Raw genomic sequence first — 26,005 nt, 5'->3', positions numbered from 1 at the left:
GCATTTGGCTTCTAAATACCCCCCGGGGGCAAGGAAGGTAAGTGACTAATAGCCAGGCCCATTGAAAATTAATCCTAGAATTCGGGATTCTGGCTAGTGTCTATAGGACAGCGCGAGAAAGCCTGAATCAAGTTGGCCAGGCCCGAAGGAGAACAGTTAAAAAGCGGCATTGGAGCTGGAGAGGGTTCCCTTTTAGCCAAGGCTGCGAGCCCGGCAGGCGCAGGGCGATGAAATAAACGCAGGAGGTCCTCCATGAAGGTAGACTTGCCACGTTAGCGGAGAGAGGCGATCAGAACAGCAGCGGCGGCAGCGAAGAAGGCGCAGGCTCCACTCTTCAGACCCTTGGCCTAGAACTTGGAGGCCCGCAGAAGGCCACACTTGCCCCCAGGCCACCCACGCCCCCATTCACCCGCACTGCGCCGTTATCCGTCTGACTGACACTTCGCCCAGCCAATGATCTTCGGGGCTTCAAAAGAGCCCGCCTCCAGGAGCTGGGCGGGGCGGACAAGCAAAATGACAAACATCTTCGCCAATAGTGAGGAGGGCGCGGGCGCTGCGGCTGCGCTGGCCAATGAGGAGGAGGAACAGTTTGGAAAGGACGTACCCGGCAGCCAACGCTCGTCGCCGCTGCGGGGTCTCGTGGCTTCCGTTCCGAGAGGGCGGGCCGGCATCCCAAACGGAAGGTGGTAGTTGCTGCCCGAGCTGGTTTGAAACTGGTGGTCGGGCCGGCCGAGTGTGTCTGTGCGTGTAGCTGACGACCCGCTGGAGGGCTAGGCCGCTCCTGACCGCCCCGGCCCCGCCTCCCGTCGGATCCGCGGACCCAAGCCCGGCTCCCCGCCCTTCTCGTGCCCCAGCCCGCCGCCTCTCCGGCCGGCTCTGCGGCCCAGCCGCCACCATGTCCCTGCACGGCAAACGAAAGGAGATCTACAAATATGAAGCGCCCTGGACTGTGTACGCCATGAACTGGAGCGTACGGCCGGACAAGCGCTTTCGCCTGGCGCTGGGCAGCTTCGTGGAGGAGTACAACAACAAGGTGGGTCATGCAGGGGCCTCGGCTGCTAGCTGGCGGGGGACGCGGGAGGGGGGCGGCGGCCCCAGTCCCACAACTCTGCTGCGAACTTGCCTTTGTAGCAAGGGGGTGGTTCCTCTGCAGCCCTGTTGTCGAGGGGGTAGCGCTCGTTGCCTTCTTTCATCTTGACAGCCGGGGGAAACTGAGGCACAGCGTTGCGACGTGCCTGAAGCAGATGAGGTTTTTTGGTGGTGATAGCAGGTTTCAGACTGGAGTTTACATCCCTAAAGCTGCGTCCTCTGTCCCACTCATTTTTCCCCGGCTTCTGCCGCAGTGCTTCTGTTGCTAGGTGGGGGGCGGGAGAGAGGCAGTGGAGGAAGATGCGGGCGCTTGGATTGGTGGTCGTGCATTCCTGGCCACGCGAGATTTCTGTTAGAGCTATTTATTGCATGATCTTCCCCATCTCAGGTGTTTCTCATGGAGACAGAGCCCTAATGCTAGGTTGTCATTGGTCATCGGTTTTTCCTTCCCGATGTTCACCCTCTCCCGAACAGCCTATCCTTGGAAACCTTAGTCTGTGGCATTATCCCGCCATTATTTCTGAATAGAGAGAGATGACGTTTGACCTATTCTTTTCGTGGTTCCTTACACGTTAACTTGGAGCAGTGCCGAACACCCATCACTTCATCAAAACGCTGGTAGAAGGAGAGAGCTTGTAAGCTGCTACCGCAAGATGTAGTTTTGAAAGTGTTAAGAAGAATTCTATTTCCCTAATCTCTGAACTTCATTCTTTTGCTGCAATCTGAGGGAAAAAAAAATATGAATGACAGTCTTCAGAGCTACTGAAAGCTTTGGTCAGTGGTGTTTAAAGTTTACTCATCCGGAGACAAGTAGGTGGTGTAGGATTTGGCTGTTAGGCATTGCATAGACAAGCAAATGTTATTCTTTCTGACCCACGGAGATATAGGAAAGGGGTTCTGACACACAGGTTCAGGTGAAAACATTTGAACATTTTAAGTTTGTTTTATAGTATTTCAGAAGCGTGTGTGTTTCTCAGGGTAAGGGTCTCCATTTCTTTATTGTCCTTTTTGAGAAATGGGTGAAAAGGATGGACATCCCATATACACCAACAGTTTACAGTCCCAGGGAGTGTGTACTGAAATGTCCTTTCCTAAACAAGGGCCTTATTTCTTTTCTGTGATGGCTCTTTCTCCCTCAGTGGCAGTAAAACTGGGGCTGAGTTTCAGGGTCCTGGTGTGGGTACTGTTAGTAAGGCTAAGATCCCTAGAAATATTTAAAGATTTATGTAAGAAATAAAAGTAAAATATGCCTATAAAACGACTAGTTTTTTTCCACACAAATTAATTTTTCCCCCTTCTAAGTTTTTCTAGGGTTTTTTATCTAAAGGAGAAATTGAGTGCCTGCAGAGAGGCAAGAAGAGGGTGTCACAGTTCCTCTCCCCCCAGCTGGAGTTACAGGCTGTTGTAAGCCACCCAGTTTGAGTGCTTGGAACCAAACTCAGGTCCTCTGCAAGGGCAGGGAATGCACTTGTCTGCTGAGCCATTTCTCCAGCATCTCATTTTAAAACAGTGAACATGTGCAGTGCCTGCTAAGGAGCAAATATATAATATAAAATAACCCCCAAGCTGGACCTGGTGGCTCTCACCTGTAATTGCAGCACTTGGAAGGTTGAAGCAGGAAGATTATTTTATGTTTAAGGCTAAGCTGGGCTACCTAGTGAGCTCCCAATCAATCTGAGTTACAAAGTTAAAACCTTGTCTCAAACAGAAAAATAAAATACTCCTCAGAGCGGTGCATCTTTACTTTCGTCATTGCTGTGAATAATGCACATTATATATTATTCTTATCTAATGAGGTTATTGTGTTTTGAGACACAGCCTCTTGTAGCCCAGGCAGGCTTTGAACTTCTGATCCACCTGCCTTGACCTCCCAAGTGCAGGGATTACTGATACGTTACTATGTCCTGCTGCCTTGTGGATTTTCTAAAAGAAAAGTGTCATGTCTCCTTCCTTGTTTGTTACCACAAGCTCCTTGAAGAAAGAAAATTTATTCCATTCCAGGATGCAAAGTGCTCATGTGGAACAAACAGTTGACAGTGTAAATGTGGGATAAACATCCATGTTATTCAAATCAACTAACACTTGGAGTCCTTAATCACTTTCCCTTAACAGCTGATATAACCAGAGTCAGCCGTGCACAAGGACAGAAGTTTCCTAACTAAATGACCTAAACGCCTTATGTCATTTAACACAGAAAGATACTGAGGTACAGAAGACAACTCACCCAAAGCCACACACTGAGAAAAGGCAGGGTTAAGACTATCACAGGTGGGCTGGAGAGATGGCTCAGTGGATTAGAGCCCTTGCTGCTCTTACAGAGAACCTGGAGTAATTCCCAGCAACCACATGGGCTGCACACATGCAGGCCAAACGTTCATACACATAAAGCAATAAATATAGTAACAATGTAAAAGATTACCACATGGCAGGTGCACACCTGCCTATACATAAACACAAATTTAAAAATCAACCTTTAAAAAAAATAAAAATGAAAAAAAAAAAATAGACGGAGAGTGGTGACATGTGCCTGCAATCCCAGTAGGTTCCCAACCTAAAGGCCAGCCTGGGATACACAGCAAGACTATGATTTTTTTTCAAGTGCCAACATATTTTTTGTCAGTGAATAAAAATGATTGTGCTTCCTAGCTTTCCTCTCTGGGGCTTTGTTTCACATGTTGGAGGAAGTGATGTGAAGTGGAAGGTGACTGCAGAAGGCATTGAAGGTAGGAGATGGAAGAGGCATAGCAGGAGACTAGAGGAAAAGACTGGCTGTCTCCATGATGGCAGTTGTCAGAACTGATGTTCCCAGCACTCCCACAGTGTGTAAAGAAGGGCGGTAGGACACTGGATCTAGGAAGAGGATAAGGAAAGTATTTATGGCTACAGATGCCAGACTCAGAAGAGCTGCAGTTCTGCAAAATGGTAGTCTGTTGGACAAAGGGAAAAAAAAAAAATTGGTCTTTTGGGACCAGAAGAAGCAGCACAGGTTGACAACTATTTGGGAGCCCAGCGAAGAGGAGCATGAATGAGGTCAAAGCTAGCCTGGGCTTACAGAGTGAAGTTAAGGCTAGCCTGGTCAACTTAACAAAACTCTTCTCTTAAAACGAACCTGAGGATATAGCTGAGTATGTGTGATTCCCTGAATTCAATTCCCTGTGTTGGGAGGGGAGGAAAAAGAAATTACATTGAGAAAGAATAGCATAGAAGTGGAAAAGGAGGCCTATCTGTGAGCATTGTTGGAGAAGAGCTCCCACCAAAGAAGTGAGACAAAAACAACAATAAAAACTTAGATAATGTATTTAAAGAATTGAGTTAAATTAAGAATTAAAGAGTTGACATGGTGAGTTCGTATGTTCTACCACAGTAATAAAATGGTATAAAAAGTGCCATTTTTTTTCCTGTCAGATTAGCAAAAAGTTCTGTTTGCTTTTAGTGTTTTCAGAGATATGGGGGGATTGGCACTTAGTTGCTGCTAATAAAAGTATAAATGGAAGCAACTTGTAAATTCTTTTAATTTTTTTGTTATTTTAAAGAAGAGGGTCTTGTGACATTTTCATGCATATCATTGTATTTTGTTCTTATTTGTTTCTCCTACTTCCCTTTCCTGACCCCCCATTTTTTTTCTGGTCCCCTCTTCTCCAATCCTTCCACTTCTGTTTTCATATCACAAATATTCCATTTCCATCTCTTGTCCCCCATCTTCATCTCTTTAGACCTCTTTCTTTGGTCTCATAGTCCCTTTCTATGTTTGTATCACACACACACACACACACACACACACACACACACAGAGAGATATGTGTATATATGTACATTATATAAGTTTCAGTGTAGGTACCACACATGAGAGAAAACATTTGTCTTTCTGAGTCTGGTGTGTTTCTCCTGACAACATGATGATTCCAAGTTCTACTCTTTTTTTTTTTCTGCAGATTTTGTGTTTTCTTACAGCGAATAAAATGCCATTGTGTTTGCCCTTCCTTTTCTTTACCCACTCGCCTGTTGATGGAGCTCTGGGCTGAGTGCCCGTCTCTGCTGTTATCACGGATGCACGAGTGTCTCCGTGGTGAGCTGAGAAGCCTTCTGGTACACAGCCAGGACCAGCTCATATATGTAACTGTGTTTGGGGGCTCGAGTCTTCCTGTGGTTCTCACTGTTGAGTGCTAGAATTTCGGGTCTGAGCCACCATGCCCAGTGTGTTTTCAGCTTTCTGAAGAGCCTCCATACTGTCTTTCCTGGTGGCTGCACCGGTTTACATTCCCTGCGGCAGTGTGTAACGGTCCCTCTTTCCCCACACCCTGGCCAGTAGTTGTTGGCATTTGTTTTCTTCTAACTGGGGTGAGACGGACTCTGTAAACAGTTTTCATCTGAATATTCAAGTATTTATAGTCCTTTTGTTATTTTTTTTTTTTGTCTAAACTGCCACTTGAGTTAATTTTCCCATTTGTTGATAGGATTTAGGGGGTTTTGTTCCTCCTGCCAAAGCGAGTACTGATTTAGGAGTTTTGATTTTTAACTTTCACAGTTCTTTATAAGGTGTAGATATGACTTCCCTGTCCATATAGTTGGTTGGCAGATGTCTCACCCATCCTGTAGGCTGCCTTTTCATGCTGCTCATGGTTTCCTTTGCTGTGCAGAAGCTGTGGAATTTCATATAATCTCATTTCTCAATTCTTAGGAATATTGTCTACACTATTGGAGTCCTTTTCAGACAGTTCTTATTTATTTATGCCTATATCTTAAAGTATTTTGCCTATTTTTTCTTAATATTCATTAAATTTTTACTTTTATGTGCAAGGTTTCATGAAGCTTAGGCTGGCCTTGAATTTCTGATTCTCCTGCCTCCTGCCTCCACCTCCAAAACTGGGGTCACCACCATTCCCAGCATCCTCTTTTCTTGGCAGGGTCTTAGCTGTAGTCTAGGCTTGCCTTAAACTCTTCCACCTCCTGCCTTAGCCACATCCTCAGCCCTGTCCCCAGTGCTGGCTTATAGGCATGCCCTGCTCCACCAGCCGGAAGCAACACTTTTGAAGATGGTAGGATTGAGAGGTGAGGCTGGGGAGAGAGCTCAGCTGGTAAGGTGCTTGCTGCACCAACAAGAAGACTTGAGTTCAAAGCCCCAAAGCCCAGCAGAAACAGGAGGATCCTTGGGATTTGCTGGCCAGACAGATGAGCCAAACTGACGAGCTCTGAATTTAGTGACAGGCCCTGTCTCAGAAATTAAGATGGAGAGCTGGGCATGGGGGTGCACGCCTGTACTCCCAGCACTCAGGGAGGCGGAAGCAGGCTGATCTGTGAGTTTGAGGCCAGCCTGGTTTACAAAGCAAGTCCAGGACAGCCAAGGCTACACAGAGAAAAACCCTGTCTCAAAACAAAACAAAACTTTAAAAAAAGAACAATTGAGGAAGACACTTGATGTTGACATGTGGCTTCTCATGCATGCATACATATGAACATATACACTCATACACAAAAAAACAATTTAAAATGTGTTCGAGCAATTACACTTTTAGGTATCTAGTCAACAAAAGCATTTACATATAAATACAAAGATAATTAAGAATATTCATTGTAGTGCTGTTCATAGCAGTAAAACAACAGACTATATAACCAAAATAAATGAACAGTTAAATGTATTGAGGTGTGCTTACCACAGTCTGCTGTGGAAGAATGAGGTGGAACCATTTATATTGACTTGAAGACTTTTTTTTTAAAGATTTATTTATTTATTACTTATGCAATGTGTGTTAGCATGTACACCTGCACTCCAGAAGAGGGAACCAGATTTCATGTTTAGATGGTTGTGAGCCACCATGTGGTTGCTGGGAATTGAACTCAGGACCTTTGGGAAGAGCAATCAGTGCTCTTATCCTCTGAGCCATTTCTCCAGCACCCGACATTTTTATTCAAAGCAAATTGTGGAATAAATTGTATGAAACAAGTCTGTTTTAGATTGTTTGTTTGTTTGTTTGTTTTATAAAGAACTCATCATACATACCCCTAGTACGTACACACACACACACACACACACCTATACATACATAAATACATGGAAAAATAATTTGGAAAGGTGCCAATCAACCAGTCACTGTAGACGTTAGTAAGAATTTGCAAGGATTAGTCAGTACAGCAAGGAATAGCATTAATGTGAACGCTACCATCTTATTCTGTTCTGTGGACATTCACGAACACTTAATGTTCTCTTTTTATCATAAAATGTAAGTGTCTGATTGTTCAATGAAAGCTTTGAGCAAGTTAGAGTCAGTTGGCCAAGGGCTAAACACAAGTTACTACAAAGATACCCTTTGGAAAGTGAAAATAGTTTCTTGCAGTAATCATCACCTGAGTAAGGAATCCTGAAATGTTGAAGAGACAGCCTGTGGAGAGGTAAAGTTGAGGTCACAGATACTCCTGCTGTAAAGCTGGTTAGTGTGGCATTCTCGCTGGCACAGCATTTGCTCAGGAACATGCCCTCCTCATCCTTGATGATGACTGGGGATTTAGACGGACCATAAGGGTGGGATTGAGCACCTTAAGAAGCACCAGAAAAGCTTTGTGTTTCCTGTAAAGCTCAGTACTAGAAGTTCTTACTGTGGTTTGATTATCAGTTCTCTTAAACTCCAAGGTGCTTTAAAAACATTTTTTTTTTTAAAGAAACTGTATGTGCATACTTGTGTGTGTGCACTCTAGGTAGTGTATATGTCCATGCATTCGAGGCCAAAGGTTAGTGTGCCAAGTGTCTTTCCCAGTTGCCTCTTCGTCTTATTTGGGGGGACAGGATCTTGAACCAGCTTAGGTTCAGCTAGGCTGGCTGGCCAACAAGCCCATAGGAGCCTCGTGTTTCCACTCCTCAGAGCTGAGAGTGCAGGTGTGCCCACACCAGGCTTTTTAACATGGGTTCGGTGGGAATTATACTCAGGTTCTCATGCTAGTGAGACAAGCATTTTACTGACTGAGCCTTTTCTCCTGCCCATAAATTTTTACCCTAAAACATGTGAAAGCTAGTTTGGTTCGGCTCTGACCTCACAGAGATGTCACTATTTTTAGAAACAGGAACCTACTCAAGATCGTTTCTGGGGGTGTGAACTGGAGAGATGGCTCAGTGCCTGGAAGCGTTGAAGAAGACCCCAGTTCACTTCCCAGCACCCACGTGGCCACTGACAACTATCTGTAACTCCAGTGCCAGGACCTCTGATACCCTCTTCTGGCCTCTGGCACCAGGTCTGCAAGTGGTACACATACGTGCAAGACAGAACAGCCATACACATAAGATTAAGGGGGAAAATGGCTTAGGGGAGCAGAAGGTTTCGTGCAGACCAGTTGGAGATTCATCTGCAGGAGATGACTCTCAGTCCTCTCGAGGACAGCTCAGGTGGTGGAAAGCTGTTCTTGTACCTGCCACTCACAAGGCAAGCCTCATGTCTTGCACCCTCTCCAGTTTTCTTGCTCTTGTGTTCCAGCTTTTCCTCCATCTCCATGTAGCATGGCTCTGGCCTTTCCCTTTTTCTCTTCCAAACAAAGAATTGAGACAAAGTAGGATTAAGGTTCCTAATTCCCAGAAGTGAATTTGTTTGGTTCAGCCATCCAGCCTGTTGTGGCAAAACCAGCACAGTTGTCTCAACCCCTGGCTGTGCTTGGACCCCTGGGTTCTTTAGCAGATGTGGTGCTTGCATGTTTCATTACCACAGATTCTCATTTCACGGCTCTGGGTGTTGCCTAGGCATTGGGCTGTTTTTAAAGTTCTCAGGAGACACTAATACAGAGCCACAGTTGCAAACAGCTGATTGAGCGACAGGATGACTGGGTTGGGTGAGGTCATGTGGTGCTTATAAAGTGGAGTCCTAAGTAGGTAGATGATTCTCCCAATGAGGTCTCTATTTGGAGCCTCCATCTTTTCAGTTGTCTAGAAAAACATTGTGCAATAATAAACTGGATTTTTTTTTTTTTAAAGGCTGGAACTATCGCTCAATGGCAGAATACTTGTGTGGCTTTGGGTTCAAACACCATTACCACACATTATCTTTCTAATGCAAAAATTCTGCTTTTGGGGTTTGGGGTACGAGAAATGATGACAGTGGTATCCAAACACAGGGAATTTTAGAAATAGGCACAAGAAAGCCGAATTTGGAAACAATAGCCAACTGTATAAAAATCAAAACACAAGCCCTGTCATTAAGACACTTACTAAGTGAAAATACACAGAACAGTGATGTTAGTGTCTCCTGAGGCACTATGGATTAACATCAAATGCATGGTGCTGATAATTACCGAAAGATACAGGACCAGGAGAACTGCCAGTGCTTTGTGGAGGAAATAAGAAAAAATGTTGAAGCTCATGCTTTGGGAAAGGCAGTTTACAGGTAGTTATGAAGGGTTAGCTGTCATGAGCATCTCAGCTCTACAGGTTGGGAAACCGGATTAACTACAGTAGATGATATGGCTAAGGGCCTGCAGGGAAAGAAAAGAAGAATGCTGGAAGCCTGAGGCCACTGATGGATTGGAGTTGATGGAAAGTGTGTCGGCATAATTTACAAATTTGGAAAGATGTGTAAGGATAGAGAAGGTAGAAAATGATAATTAAACGATGAAAATAGAAGATAAGGTAAGTTAGTTAGCATTGGGTGGCAGAAGGCCTTGAATGTTGGGTCTAGAGGACCTTAGGTAGAAAGTGTTCACAGAATCTGATATTTGTGGTTTGGGGAAAATATCTCATAATGACAGGCAACTGACTTAGAAGTGAGTGCAGACCTCCTTGTTTTCCTATTTCACTTTCATGTTATCTCCCTGAATATCTGTCTAACTTCTAGAAAAATCTGTTGATGACTAAGTGTATAGATACACATAGAAAAATCTTTGCAAATATGTACCAAAGATCTAAGATAAATATACAAAATAAACTATTTCTTTGTAATAGCAATGAATAATTGAAAATGGAATTAAAAAATCGTGCTAGGTAGCATAGGGAAAAATACAACTAAAACCCTAAAAATATATTTGTAGTAGTATACAATTACATAGAAATGAAGTCAGTGAAAGGGTTGAATATCTGTACATGCAAAATTTTAAAGCATTGCTGAAAAAAGCTAAAGGTGACCTAAATAACTAAATTCAATATTAAGTTACCAGTTCTTCCCGAAGTGACCCATAGATTCAAGACAGTGGGAGTCCGAACCTCAACAGCTTTTTGTACATTTTAAAAAGCTGCTCTTAAAATTCACACAGAAAGACAATAGTGTAGAAGAGCAAAAGTTTACAGAGAAACGCAACAGGAAAACATTCAGCCAAATAGAAAGCAAAGCAAACCCCTGGAAGGTAGAGAACTCTCCTTCTCTGCACAGTGAGCCTGAGGGTAATGGACTACATGAAGCCCTGTCTCAAAAGAGCTTGTTAAGATGAGTGAAAGTACTCTTTCCTACAATGCCAAATACATGTCATGAATTTGCTAAAACCCATAAAATGGAACTGGGCATTGTGGCACATGCCTTTAATCCAATTGCAGAGGTAGGAGAATCTCTGAGTTCAAGGCCAGCCTGATTCAAGAAACCAAAATAAGGGCTGGGAATGTAGCTCAGTTGGTAGATTACTAGCCTAGCATACCTGAAGCCCTGATCAATTCCTAGCACCTGATTAAATATGCTTTGTCCATACATTCCTGGGATCCCAGTACTTGGGAGGAGAGACAGGACAATCAGCTTGTCTCAGAGAGGATAAAGAAGGTTTATTCAGGACTTAGAGTCAGAAGACCTGTATTCTGTCTGTCTTTTTCTAGCTTTGTAGTGTTGACTGTACTGAACCCTGTGATTTTTGAGTTTTCATCTAGTGCTGGCATGGTCGGTCTAGGGGTCCCTCACTATAATAACTTGACTGTGTATTTCTGTGTTAAGACTGACCCGGAATCTGATGTATTTGATGCTGCTTAAGAAAAACATTCTCACGTGGTTCAATTTTGGCATGCTGCAGGTTCAGCTTGTTGGTTTAGATGAGGAGAGTTCAGAGTTTATTTGCCGGAACACCTTTGACCACCCATACCCCACCACAAAGCTCATGTGGATTCCTGACACAAAAGGCGTCTATCCAGACCTTCTGGCGACAAGTGGTGACTATCTCCGTGTGTGGAGGGTAAGCAGATGCTTCATTAGCAGCAGGGCAGACAGGCTCTGGGGGGGTCAGCTGCCACGCTGGGGAGCCCTATGGCAGCAGCCTGGAGGAAACAAAGGAAGTGCATCTGCACTGACCTGGTTTTAGCTCAGCAGGTTTTCTAGGAAATCCAGCCCAGATGACATAGAGTCTTGTTGCTGGCCTCAGTCAACCTTGGAAACTTAAGGCTCAGTTAACCTGGTGTGGTGGGACAGCCTTCTGTGAGGCAGAGAACACTTGGGACCTCCTACTCTGTTAATAGTCAAGATGTTTTTGAGTAAATGAATCCCAGCTGTTTATTCTAATGCATTATGTGTGTGGATCTTCCCTTTTCAGCTGAGTTCATTGTCAGGGCATCCCTTGTGCTTGGGAGTGTAGGGCCTGGCAGACAGGCAGCTAAGAGCTCTAGAAGAGGCATGAATGACAATCTAGAGAGGAAAGCTGGAGAGAAGGGGAAGATTTGAAAGAAGTCCCAGTTCAGGAGTTCCTTTGGGTTTTATTACCCTTTATCATAAAAATGTTTTCTCCTCTTATAAGAGATTTACCAAACAGTTTTTAGTGGGGGTAATGCTTTTTTACTTCCTTATGTTTGAAACTTGTTTCATTGTTTCTTCAGGTTGGTGAGACAGAGACCAGGCTGGAGTGCTTGCTAAACAATAACAAGAACTCAGACTTCTGTGCTCCCTTGACCTCCTTTGACTGGAATGAGGTGGATCCTTATCTTCTAGGTGAGGACTTTGAATTCCAGTTTGAAGAAAATGAAGATGTGTTTACTCAGATTTGGCCTATGCCTATTTTTATCAGGGGTTTGAGGCACACACATCATCCTCAAACAGGCCATGGCTAAAATGGGTTAAATATGGAAAGTAGTTATTAGCTTACTCATAGGGAGCTCTGCTTTCCCGGTGTGTATATCACATCTTTTCAGCTAAAAAATCTAAGGTCTTGCAGGTGTGATGGTCCATTCCTATAATACCAACACTTGGGAATGCAGGCTGGAGGATCTTGAGTTCAAGGTCAGCCTGAACGACATCAGGAGATTCTGTCTCAATAATTGTCCTTAGTTGGCACAAGCCTTTAATACCGGCACTCAAGGAGGCAGAGGCAAGTGGATCTCTGTGAGTTTGAGGCCTGGTCAACAAAGTGAGTTCAGGACAACCAAGGCTACAGAAGGAAACTCTGCCTTGAAAAAAAAAAAAAAAAGAAAAGAAACTACCCTTCCCACAACACATATACACAAAAGTCAATGCTCAGGAAATGTTTGTAGTCTGTTGTCCCTTGGGCCAAGCAGAAGAAGCGAGTCTATAGGAATCTTGCCTCATTAGCTGCTGTTGTCTCTACAGGTACCTCAAGCATTGACACAACCTGCACCATCTGGGGCCTAGAGACTGGGCAGGTACTGGGGCGAGTGAATCTCGTGTCTGGCCATGTGAAGACCCAGCTAATTGCTCACGACAAAGAGGTAACGGTGTTTGTCCTTTTCTTCACTTTTGCAGGTTCTTTCTGTCCCCGCAGGTGAGCAGTCACACTGCTCTCTCACTGTTTGGCAGGTTGCGTAGATCATAACGTTGGCATGTGTCTTGTCTAGGTTGAAAATCATAATGTGTTAAACACTTCAAATCGAATGCACCTTTATACAAGATGTTTTATTTATGACTATTACTATGGGAGAGAGAAAGTGTGTGCGTGCAGGCACATGTGTACCATGGTGCATGTGTTTGGGAGTCGCTCCTCTGTGGTTCCGAGAAATGAGTGCAGGTCTTCAGGCTTGCACAGCGGGCTCTTAGCACGGGCTGGTACCCCACCTGCCCAAACGCATCGTCAGCCCAAGTTAACCTGCGTTACGTCCCTTCCCTTCATACCAGAGGGTGCTGTTTCTTAATGAAGTCTTTATAGACATCCTAGGAGCTGGTGTGATTAAAGAATAGTTTTAGAGAGGCACTTCTCTCTAAACACAATAGCATCTTGGAGGTAGGGGTAAACAGGAAGGAGGGAAATTCATGACAAACAATCGCAGTTAACCATGTTCTTCTAAAACCATTCTGTGAACTCCAGTGTGTTTACTTAATCTTTTTACGTTCGGTCATGTTGCAGGCAGATATGTCTTATTAGTGGTGTGTTCTTCTGTGTTAACTGGAAAAGCTGACGGGGGCCATAACTGCTCCCATAGCGCCTGTGTCCATGTTTTGTTTCCTTTGCTGCCCTTCCACCTGCCTGGCGAGTACTATCAGTATTTGCATAAGAAAAGCTATGCCTTAAGGTCATCAACAGAATATCAAGGTGGTGCCAGGTACCATTCTGAGGGCTTGATCTTAGGTGTTCTGCTGTCCTAAGAGTAAGATCCTGCCAAGACAAGGGTCAAATGAAGAGTGTTTTGCAGAGATGGCCACTAAAGGAAGCAGACATTTGGTTGGCTGGAGCCAACCCAAAGGTAGGAGGCACTCAGAGTGTTTGGGAATAGAGCTTGATGCCTGAGTGCTTGCCTAGCGTCTGTGACGCCCGAGGGTCAGCCCCCAAGATGGGTGAGGAGGGCCTTGCAAGAATAAACGTAAGGGATTTACACCAGGAAATGCTTACACAGTGAAGGAATTGAGAGTGAAGTAGCAGGAGGCCACCCCTACTTACAGGCTGAAGGTTACTGGCTCCCTGAGTCTGGATTTGCCTGGCAGACATGCCTCTGAATAGAGAGGCAGGATAAGCACCTAGCTTCTTCTTGCCTCCCAGCAGTCAATTGCCTGGCTCGGATTCCTCTGGCTGCACCATCCACAAGCAAATAGCAAACCTGGGACTCAGCCAACCTTGGCCTCTAGGAATCAGGTCTCGTGATACAGGAAGATCAGGAGTGGAAAGAAGAAGTCTTCGGATGGCAGCTCTGCCTGAGGATACGCCCTGTGAGGAGTGATGGCTGCCTGCTAGCTGTAGTAGAGGACAGTTTAGCACAATGGGAGCTGCCACCTTCCCTTTTCCTGATTAACTCTACAGGTGGGCCATGGATGAAGGAGCAGTTACTTGAGCTCAGGAAAACAGATACCAAAAACAAAACACACATTTTAGAGTCTTGGGTAATTACGACAGCTGACATCTGGAAGGAGGAATAAGTAGAATATCTTATAAAAAATGTAGGGTCCGGGCTAGAGAGATGACTCTGGTTAAGAGCATTGGCTGCTCTTCCTAAGAACCCAGATTCGATTCCAGCACCCACACAGCAGCTCATAACTCTCTGTAACTCTACTTCCAGGGAATCTTATGCCTCTTCAGGCTTCTGTAGGTACCAGCTACTCATGCAGTCCACACATCTACAAGCAGCCAAAATACTCATACAGATTTAAAAAAGAAACAAAAAGTAGATTCCCCGCATGCTCTGGATACTAAGAGACAAACACTGCTAATAGATGCCCATCTATTACTGATCAACATAAAGAAATACTCCTGTGTAAGATGAAGTGATTTAAAAGGGCCAGGGGTATAGGTGCACATACATACACTTAGCAAGTTCAAGGCTAACGTGTGACCATCTTAAAGCAGTAGGAGAGGAGAAGAGTGGTTAAAGGAGGATCCCGGGCACCTGTAATTCTAGCACTTACCAGGTAAAGATAGGACAAGTCTGAAGGCCAGGTGTGGTAGCACATGCCTTTAATCCCAACACTCAGGAGGCAGAGAGGCACATCTCTTTGAGTTCAAGGCTAGGTTTGAGTCCAGGACAGCCAAAGCTGCACAGAGAAACCCTGTCTTGAACACAAAACAAAGCAAAAACAGTCTGAAGTGTGGTACCAGCCCAGACTGCATATCAAGCCCTGTTTTCGTAGGCTGGACACATTGGATAGACAAAGGCTTTGTCTAGTGCTGTTTTGCTACCTAAGGACATTTTCCACAGCCCTACCACATAGCAGGTTTGGAGTCAACCTGGGCCATGTGAGATTTTATTCTCAAGATTTATTTCTTTTTATTTTATGTCTGTAGGTGTTTTGCCTGCATATGTCCTTGTTTCACATGTGTACATAGTATGCAGGCCAGGGTGGGTATCAGATCCTCTGGAACTGGAGTTACAGACCTGTTACTCTTAGCTGAACCTGGGTCTTCTGCAAGAGCGACAAGTACTCTTAACCCAAGTCTTATCTCCAGCTCCCAGACACCCTCTTAAAAGAACACGAAGCCAAAAGTTGTATTACCTTTTTCTTATGAATGGATCTCAGGTCTAGGTTCTGTAGCTCAACCAGCTCAGTAGAACCGTATGTGGTTTGTCACGAATATGCATCTGATTGCATGTAAGTGAAACCACGAAAGCCCAGGAAATACATGCCTTGGATCACAGAGTTTTTGTTCAGACAAAACTGCTCAGCCGGTTAGTTGGGTATATTGTTTTTGTTTTATCACGGGGTTTTAAGGGGAAGAGTAGAAAGCAGGACATGTGGAGAAGTCAGCCAGTATCTGTGGTAGAAGCGACTAGCTTACCTGCTTTTGTGTCATGAGTTGGGGTTCAGATGAACTGGAAATGACAGGTCTCCATGCTATGGGGAAGGAGATGACAGTTGTGAATCTGTCTTACCAACAGGTCTATGATATTGCGTTCAGCCGAGCTGGAGGTGGCAGGGACATGTTTGCCTCTGTGGGTGCTGATGGCTCTGTGAGGATGTTTGACCTCCGCCATCTGGAACATAGCACCATCATTTACGAAGACCCACAGCATCACCCACTGCTTCGCCTCTGCTGGAATAAGCAGGACCCTAACTACCTGGCCACCATGGCCATGGATGGAATGGAGGTAAGCCCCATAGGCCCTGTTCCTTGACTCCATTCCACCTCATGTATTTACAAGAGTGCCTCTCAGGTAGTGGCAGTTTTGTGCCCAGGATATCTTTGGAAATACCCAGAGGTGTTTATGGTTGTCAAGAGTTAAGAGGGAAACATAAGAGTGTAGTGTTCCTGGCATCAAGTGGGTAGTGATCAAGGAGCCTGCCAATCGTTCTGCAGTGCACAAAACAGCCCCCAACAATGACAGTCTACTTAGAGTGCCAGTAGGGCCTAGGTTGATGAACTCTGATCAACAAAAAGGGCTGTTCATAACCTCCTCCCCACGTCTTTGGTGAGACAGAGTCGCTCTAGCCCAGACTAGCTTGGAAGTTAACTGTGTATCCTAGAGTAGCTGCAGACTCACTGAATTTGCCTTGCCTTCTGTGAATTTCTAATATAGTGGGGGGTGTAGCTTACCAGAGAGCCTGTCCAGCATGCTCAAGGCCCTGAGTTCAATCCCCAGTACAAAGCAAAACAAAACATGCATACGCGAACAAACAAAAACCAATAAACTTTTTCTGGGCATGGTGCTGCACACCTTTAATCCCAGCACCTGAGAGGTAGAGACAGGCAGATCTCTGTGAGTTTGAGGCCAGCCTCATCTACATAGAGAGTTCCAGGACCACAAGGGCTATATTATATAGCGAAACCCTGTCTCAAAAGTAATAAATAGATAAATGGAATTGTAATAGAGTAAAGCTAAGACAAGAAGAGAGTGGTGGTGGGTGCACAGCGAGGCACTCTGCAGGTCCTACAGAGGCACCATGGTTCTTGAGGTTCTTCAGCTTCCTCCTGTCCTTTGGTCAGCAGGCTCTCTGTTTGCAGAGGAAAAGTGGTGTTTAATAAGGAAGCTGATCCTGTACAGAAACTTACGAGTATAAATCAAAGCGAAAGGCATCAGGAGGACTTGCTGTTATTGGCCCAGAGTGTTCGTAAGAGCCTTTTAAGCCTAAGCAAATGTATGCATATGTTTCCTAGCTTCAGATTTGAAGATCCCATATTTGAAGTCATCAAAAAGCTCTAGTCCTGAAGAAATAATATAAAATTCATCTGGTAATTTGTCATGTATTAGTTGTACAACTAATTTAAAAAATCCAAATAAACATTTCACAATAAAGAATAAAAGGTAAGACAAATACTATCTAAATGACCACAGTTTAAACCACGTCGTCTACTGGCACTCAGTAAGGAAGTCAGCCATTGCATCTGGTGTTCCAGGCAGACCCCAGCCGTTGCAAGAGCTGGACAGACAGACGCTCTGCGTCTGCTGGTTTTTATGAGAGGGTGGATTGTTGGTTGAGAGGATGCAGTGGTTAGCCTTGGTTTGGGGGAAGCTTGTCCTCAGACTTATTTTCTGGATTCTACCTTAGTAAAGCACATTCTGCCTAGCTAAGATATGTTGTTAAAGAAAATTGAAAATCCCAACCATTCAATTTTACCAATGAAGACTCAGGAGCCAGATGCTGTGGTGAAAACCTGCTAGCTCAGAGAGGCAGGGAACCCAGCTGACCTTCCTGCTTAGCTCAAGCCCCAGAAGGAAAAAAGCAAAAGCTAGCTCAGCTGACAGCCCAGAAAGAAAAGGCCCACTAGCTTTCCTGACAGCCCAGGAGAAAAAAAGCCTAAAGCTAAAGAGCCAAAGACCAAAAGTTCCTTCTTCTCCACGCTGTCTTAAATACCCTTTTCTCAAAGCCCCTCATTTCTTTTCAACCTTGTCAGCTGGCCACTTGCTTCCCCCCTTGACTTAGGGTTAATCCTGTGTACAGACAGCTCTAGGATTAAAGGTGTGTGTTCAGGCTGAACCCTGCCAAAGAAGATACAGGTTTTACAGTTCACAATCTCAGGGTTCACAATGGGATCAAATATCCTGCAACAAAGATGCACAGATTTTTTTATCAGCACTTACCAAAGGTGCTTGTGGATCATCCAAACTCACCTTGCCTACTTGAGCTTCCCTTCTGCATTAGTCTTAAGGCCCAGTGTTTTCAGCACAGAGAATACACTGCCTGTGTTTGTTCATTGTTTTCTTTTTTCTCCATCAGGAAACCCTGTCTTTAATATTCTTCAAATCCACAAATGAAAATATTTTGCTTACAATTGTGTGTGATGGTGGTTTTTGGTTTGTTTTTCCTGTTGCACTCTGCAATTTTGGGGCCTTTTTCTGCAGGTGGTGATCCTGGATGTTCGAGTTCCCTGCACACCTGTCGCCAGGCTAAACAACCACCGAGCATGTGTCAATGGCATTGCTTGGGCCCCACATTCGTCCTGCCACATCTGCACTGCAGGTAACCATGGCGGGAGGAAGTATCAGGGTAGTGAAGTTTCCCATTCTTGGAGACTTCCTTATTGTTTTCAAGGATGGTTCTGAGAGATTTGTGAGCTGAAGCAGTCTACATTCCAGATGATCTTGTATATTCAGAGCATCTTTCATTGACTAGTGATGGTGTGTGTCAGACATAGGCCTATGTGTATATTCCTAGAGGGGAATATGCACTGTTCCCTAGGAATCTGGGTCTTCCAGGGGACTCAGGTACAGGAAGAAGCACCTTCTTCCCTGTAACAGGATGTTTGGTATTACAAGGAATTGTCCCTCGGGCCTTGGGCCTTTCACGCTTCACAGAGCCTTACCTAGTCAGTCATTTGACTTACAGGTCTCACTTGGCTATTTTCCCCAATGAAAACAATACAGAGCTGTAACAGGAAGAAGCCATCTTTTCTCTTTGCTATTTTTCTCTACCTCTGTCCCACTCACTGTATTTGATCTTTCACAATGCTTTAGGTGTCTCCTGCCAGACCTGTTTAGTATGGATACACATTTAAACCTCTAAATGTGAACCCATCTCACTTTAGTTCACAGAGGCACTATCTGCTCTAGCTACACCTGTGCCTCACTGTGGAGTGGTTGGGGTATTCTACCACCTTTACCCTGTGCTGTGGTCTGCCTTAGATATTGCTTTCTTTCTTTCAATTATGTGGATAAGGAGGACAGGGGGGAAAGAAAGAGATAAGCCATTATTCATGGAGAGCAGTGTGGCCTAGCAGAAGCCCCTTCAGCTGTTGCCTTGCCTGGCTCCCTGATGTTGTGTGTTGCATTCATCTTGAGTCCTTTTCTTGATGGAGCTGAGCACTGACAAACAGTGCTTTGGAGGTGATGAGTGTTTATAAACCAGATCCTTTGTGATAGATCGTTCCTGAAAAAGGAGATCTTGTACCTTGCCCATGTTATGTGGACTTGGTAGGAACCTGGTGTTACTCATGATCAGCCTTATCTATTAAGATTCCATGTATTTAAATTCTTAGGTACCCAGAACCAACATCTGTACCAGGATAGGTGGTAGCTTTAGGATTTTGTGGATCTGAAAGTCATTGGCTTCTTTTTTCTTTTAATTTAAATTAAGAGTCTTGCTGGGTCTACAGAGTGAGTTATAACTACGGCTGGGGTTTACAGAGAAACCCTGAGTTGAAAGACCATAAAAGTAACTAATTAATTAAATTTCTGTTTTAAAAGTAACATGAAGCCAGGGGTATTGGTGCACATCTCAGGCAGGTTCTGTGTGTTCAAGGCCAACCTTGGTGTACATAGCAAGTTTAAGGACAGCTACAAGAAAACAAAAAAACAAAACAAAACCCCATCATAATACATCCTATTACATAGCCCCTAAGGACTGTGGAAAAGGAAATATAACCAGTAACTTTGCCAGTCTAAATTGCTCCCTTTCTCATTTTGATATATTTTCTTCTAGTGTTTTCTTATGTGCGTGTGTGTGCCCTCACCCTCAACAGTCACACACAAACATATACATAAAAGCCATATGTGTGTGTATACATTTGTATACACATACACACACATATATATGGCTTCATTTTTTTAAAAACTCATTACTAGTATTTCCCATAGTTCTTTACTTGGAGAAAATATTTTTCTTTTGGGGGTTATAGGTTTTATTTTCTTCTTTTTGTTTGTTTGTTGGTTTGTTTGTTTTGTTTTATAGATAGAGTTTTATAGCCAAAGCCTTGAACTCCTGATCCTCCTGTATCAGCCTCCTAAGTGCTGGGATTGCTGGCATGTGCTGCCACAGCCAGAGTATTTATTTGTTTGTTTATTTTATTTATTTATTTTTAAATGACGTAAAGTTGGAGTTTACCGAGAATAGGTTTTAATAAAGATTTAAACGAGACCATTAGGAGAGGGGGAGAGGCAGCTGTAAGAACACTGTGCCGGGTCGTTTTGGGCTTCTCAAGAGAGAACACTGCATGAAGAAAAAAAAAATCTGTTTTTTCTTTTTGAGTCACAAGTTCACTCTGTAGTGGACCACAGACTGGTTTCGGAATCTGAGCATTCCTGTTTCTACCTCCAGAGTGCTGGGTGGTGATATGATGATGATGATGTTTTTTGTTTTTTGTTTTTAATGGTTTATTTATTTATTTGGTTGTGGCAGGATCTTACTGTATAATGCTGACTGGCAGTAACTTGCTGTATTGATCAGGCTGAGCTCCAACCTTCAGCAGTCCATCTGCCTCTGCCTCCCAAGTGCTAAGATTGCAGTCCTGTGCCACCACCCCCAGCAGAGCACGTTAATTGGCTTTGTTTGTTTTCTGATGGTGCTGGGCATTGGACCTAGGATACTGAACATGGTCAGCAGGTGCTCTACCACTTAGCTGTGTGTCCCCAGTGCCTGTTGCTGGGATTACAGACATAGATGGAAGTTTTGTAATGGTGCATGTCTATACAGCACTTTATGTTGGTCATCTGTACAGCTCATTGAAGTGTAAATGTACATAAAGTGGGATACAGGGAAGAATCTTAATCCACTGGTGTATTTTTAGTGGCTGAAAGTGACATCATATTTTGGGATCATTGTATCCCATGTCCTCACCTGATTCCTGACTCTAGTGTCCTGATCCAGTTCTCTAACCCTGGTGCATTGACTGGAGCTTAAGGACACCTGGAATGTGGAGTCAGAACCTAGATTTGGGTCCTGACCCTGCCTCTCACTGGCTACGTGGCATGAGGTAGCAAGTCTGGTGACATTGCTAAATCTTGGTTTACTCATCTCTAAGATGAAACCCCTCTCACAAAGTTTTGGTGAGCAAACGTTTCGCAGATTGTGTCTGGCTCTCCAAATGCAAGATGGTTACCGCATTGCCTGAGCTATGGTGTTCTTGGTTGCTTTTTCCCTAGCGGATGACCATCAGGCTCTCATCTGGGACATCCAGCAGATGCCTCGGGCCATCGAGGACCCTATTCTGGCCTACACAGCTGAAGGAGAGATCAACAATGTACAGTGGGCTTCAACCCAGCCTGACTGGATCGCAATCTGCTATAACAACTGCCTGGAGATTCTCCGTGTGTAGTGTTGGCCCCTCACCTACCAGGCAGGGGCTTGTGCGTTCCAGCCTCTGTCCCCTTCCCTCCCCACCTAAGAAGATGTTTCCAGTGGCCAGTATGTCTGTTGTTGCTTTGCACCCACCGTGTCTGGAAGCTGCCGTAGGAGTCCAGGCCAGTTACCCTTTGCTGTCTGTGCTGGGCTGTGCTGTGTGGCGCCTCCGCAGCCCAAGGCTGGGCTTTAAGATTTTCACTCCTTTCTTCTTCTTTGCTTCTTCAATTAAACATTTCTGTGTATTTGTTTGTCAGCTGTTGTGTTCATGAACAGTACAAGTACTGGCTCTGTTTGTGTCCATTTGCCCCTGATGTCTGTCTGTTTACTGCCCAAGGCAGTAGCCCCTGTCTTGTCCCCATCCATGTCCATGCTAGCACTTAAGTGGGAACAAATGCCAATTTCAGATTGTCTTTCCTCCTGCTATCAGTGTCTTTTAACAAACCTCAACTTTGTATATTTTTATCTATCAGGCTAATTTTTTTATGAAAAGAACTTAATCTTCCTGGTTTCTTGGTTTCCCAGTCCTCCCTACCTCTTTGTACCTTCTTCTCTTCCCTCAGTGCCTGCAGTGGGTACTGGACCCTAGACCCCAAGAGCAGTTTGCCTTCTGAGTCACTGCCTGAGTGGCACACCCTTGACCAGGAGTTCACAACTGCCCTGGTGCTCTAAAGTCTGCTGACTCACCAACCTTATCTCAGTTTGGGTCTCCTGAAGGCCCACACAGGTCCAGGACATACAGGAAGCCTTCTGTTCCACCCTCATGTTCCTCTCTCTGGCTTCAGTAATGAGTACCTGGTGGAGCTGAGATAAGCAGGGGCCAGGCTGAAGGAGAATTGTTTCAGGAAAACTGAATTTACGTTGTATTTCCAGTACCTGGTTTTAGAATCTATTTTTCCATTTTAGAACTTGAACGATAGGCAAGAAAACTCTCTAAGCTAAGCTTTGCTGTTTCTGTTTGTTAAGTTTCCTCTGCTCGGTGGGATATTGGCCCATCTTTGGATTGATTGTGAGACTTCCTGAGAGGAGCTATCTGTGCTTGACCCTGAACAAGACCTTTAGACTGAGATAGACAAGCAGTTGTCAGAAAGGATGGGCTGTGGTGATCGCAGTAACCAAGTAAATGGCTACAAAAGAATCGCGGGCCCCAGAGTCAGCCATCTAAGATTCTCCACACCTGTGGCACATGCCTCACCTCAGTTTAGGTTCTGAGCAGTATTGGATTTTGCAGGCTGCAGTTGGCCAGGCTGACTTCCAGGCCTCAGGTGTCTGTTTCCGTTACATTAGTGGGTTCCATGGATGGAACTTGCATGTGCTTCTGGTCTTCGATGAGTCCCTGGCAGAGTCTGGGGCATGGTCTTGGGGAGAGTGTTCCTGGCTCGTGCCCTGCTGAGCTGCCTGCAGGTCTCTTAGACTCTCTGACTGGAGGAAGGTAGCAGGCCTGAAAGCTGATGGTTTTGCACACTCACGCTGCCATTGCTGGAGAAATAAATGTTGACTCATTCTGTTGGGCACATGGACTGTCTGGCTGAGTCTTTGCTTGCTTCCTACGGCTGATGTAGTTGTATACCGAAAGTCTTAGATTGCTTCATTACTTGGGGGCTTCTCCCAAAGGAAAAGCATTTTCAGTCAGGGTGTTTCCCCTCTGCCTTCCTAGTTTGTCACCCTGATTTCTGGTCTCTGGCTGGCCATCTGCTAGAGATTAATATTCCTGCACTAGCGTGTGGTTTGTCTTGGATCATTTGCATATAGAGAGTACAATTGTGGTTACCTCAGCTTTTAGTGGTGTTTGCTAGCTAGGTACAGGCACCTCTAGGGAAGCAGGCTTGCTGATGGTTGCTGCTGAAGGAGCCCTCAGTTTCTTCCTGGGCTGAGTCTACAGTGGAAGTTAGGGTTGGCAGTGGGGCTTGCTGGGCAGCGCCTCTGTTCTGGGTGGACTTAAACTTGGGCTGAATGATGAGATTTGTCAACCAAAACTTGAAAATGAAGTTTTAAAAGGTTAGCAGTAGTTATTTAGAATAGATTTGTATGGGACAGCTATGGGCTTTGGAAACCAACCACTTGTGATGTTTTTTTCCTCGTGCTCTGTGGACGTTTGTCATCTTTCTTCGGTTTCCTTCTCTACCTGTCACCTGGACCAGGTAAGACTCTTGCTGTCTCTGTCTTCAAATACACATGCACCCACAGTTGCAGGGTTGCTGGCATTTGACATGCCAGCTCGCCCCCCCTCTCTGTAGCATGCATAGGTCCTCTGTAGCTGAGAATGAGGTTTCTGTTGCCTTGAGATGCAGAGAGTCGCGTAGCCTTCCCTGAAGCACAGGTCTGTTAAAGTTTCAAAAGCCACTCTGTGTTTGAATTTGCCAGTTCTTAGACTGACAGGAGTGGGTGGGACCTCCAGACCTGTGGTCCTCCAGTGGCTGCAATGCTGTTTTGACTTGGCTTTGGCAGGCTAAGCCAAGCTCTGGCCTGTGCTTCCTGTGTCTGCTCTTTGGGAGATTGCATGCTCAGTCAGGCTGGCAGAGAGCTGATGTGGTGACTGGGTCTGAGGCTTTCATGGGCTTGAGCTTTTCCCACAGGAGATTATTTCTCTCCTGGCCTGCAAGGTTAGGGCTTGAAGAGTGATGACACATGACAACTGGGTGGTAATTTTCTATCAAAATCAGAATCATGTCTCATAACTAGCTACAATTTAGGAAGAATAGGAAAAAATAAGAATCCTACAGTGTTTTGATGATTGTTACCGCTGAAATTTGGTATTTTAGGGTATAGGAAGAGGAAAGAATACTGGAGAACATAGAGGGTCTGAGGGGAGTGAGCCTGTGCCTCAGTATAGTTTGACCTTCCTGCACCAATAATCAAGCTTCTGTATCACTGGCTAGGGGCAGAGAGAGCCCCTTTGTGCAGCAGCGCTGCTGTAGACGATGTCCAGTGGTTAAATTCTAAGTATTGGGTATCCTGACAGTACATGGTGAAACTGTTGTTTGAGGTGGGTTCTTGTGTTGTAGACCAGGCTGTCCTTGAACTTAGGATCCTATTATTTCAGTCTCCCTGAATGCTGGGATCACAGGTCTATGCCAGGTATCCATAGTTCTTCTTGTAGATCCCCTTCCTCCTTTATCTTCCCTTCCCCTTTTCATTTTTCTATTTTGTGTATGTGGTGATGGGGATCAAATGCAGGCCCTCACATGCTAGGCAGGTGTTCTACCATTAAACTACACTCTCTAACCACCTTTCTTTCATTTTTCTTATATTTTTTCCTATTATCTTTCCACTGTAAAATGTTCTCCCTGATGCATCCTGGGCCCTAGATTCCTAGGCTGTAAGGACATGTAGGACTCTGGGATTTACTAAACGTGGTTGGAAAGTCCAAAACTGCACCTTACTTTCCCCATTGTGTAAATATGGCAGTTCATTTGCTCACCTGGGTTAGGGTAGAGAGTACCGTTGCAGTAGAGGACTTAAAACACAGCGTTTCCTCTAGAGCCTGTCCTCAGCACAAGGATGGTGGGGCATGCTTGATGTTTAAGTTGGGGTTTCTGAGAGGAGAGCTGACCTGAGCAAAGTCACCATGAACCCTGAGCCAGGCTTTCCCAGAGCTGTCCTTGCTGCTCTGGTGAGGCAGCAGCTGAGTGTCTCATGTCTCCGAGCCTTTTCACCCCGAGCCGTCTACATTCTCTCTCCCATACTGTCATTGCTGCTAATGGTCAGAGTCAAGCATATGGCATGGCGGAATGAGCAGGTCTTCCTGGGCTGCCATCTGGATGTCACTTTTTAAGTGTGGAAACATGTGGATGCCTTCTCCAAGAAACTTGGACTAGTGTGTCAGCCAGGAACAATAAGCTAAGGGAAGCCTGAACTCCAGAAGGAAGATATTGACAGTCTGTGTGACAACTGGAAAATGTACAAGCACCCACCTTTGGGACAACTCGGTGGAGCTGAACTGTGCTATCTTCCATTTGAAGGAAACGCTCTCACCTTGGGCTGATTGTGATGTACAATGTGATAAAAATTGTTGAGCTGAAGCTTTGAATTGCTTTAGTCACTTGCTTTGGTCCCATGTATCTTATGATCCCTGTCAGTGACTTTCCCTTGCCCCAGCCTGAGTGTGAATTATAGCATGATTGTATAAATCTCTGTGTAGAAATGGAGATTTCTTGTTCTACAAAATGTTAAGCTCTAACTTATCCACTTCTGTGCCCTTTATAATCTCATGTGTATGAACTTACTTTCTTACATATTTAAACTCTCTTTCTGTTCTAAAGCTTTTGTGGCATCCCTTGTTCAGCTGGAGAGGAAGCTGTCCCTTTACAGAACTGTACTGTAATCATTTCTCCTCTATAAATATTATTTTCACAGGGCTGATTGTACACAGGGCTTGTCATAAAAATTTAACACTGTGCTGTGAACGAGCTGCGGTTTCTCCACTGGAGGTAACTTCAAAAGCACCCGAGGGTGGAGTGTTCCTTCTGTGACTTTACTTCTCCCTACGTACATTAAGTCTAATCTCATGGTTTCATTCTGTTTCAGCCTCCTGTATAAGAAGTACCGTATTTTCTGCCCATCACACTTTGTAATAAAATTTGAACATGTATAGATTGAATTTCTTCTTGTGA

The 26,005-nt window shown here is 44.8% G+C and overlaps 1 protein-coding gene across 1 annotated transcript; it reads left to right on the top strand.

The window, feature by feature from the left end:
- Positions 1-567: 567 nt before the first annotated feature.
- Positions 568-25,992, top strand: Dcaf7 (DDB1 and CUL4 associated factor 7). The gene is made up of 7 exons (XM_021634282.2): positions 568-1,033; positions 11,050-11,208; positions 11,843-11,954; positions 12,570-12,688; positions 15,779-15,988; positions 18,182-18,299; positions 21,197-25,992. Exons 1-7 carry the CDS (start codon positions 896-898, stop codon positions 21,367-21,369), a joined length of 1,029 nt encoding a protein of 342 aa, XP_021489957.1. The 5' UTR covers positions 568-895; the 3' UTR covers positions 21,370-25,992.
- Positions 25,993-26,005: the final 13 nt, after the last annotated feature.

The sequence above is a fragment of the Meriones unguiculatus genome, chromosome 7 (genome assembly GCF_030254825.1).
Source record: "Meriones unguiculatus strain TT.TT164.6M chromosome 7, Bangor_MerUng_6.1, whole genome shotgun sequence".
Classification (NCBI taxonomy): Eukaryota; Metazoa; Chordata; class Mammalia; order Rodentia; family Muridae; genus Meriones; species Meriones unguiculatus.
The sequence above is the reverse complement of the archived record's forward strand: the minus strand, read 5'-3'. Positions and strand labels throughout refer to the sequence as shown.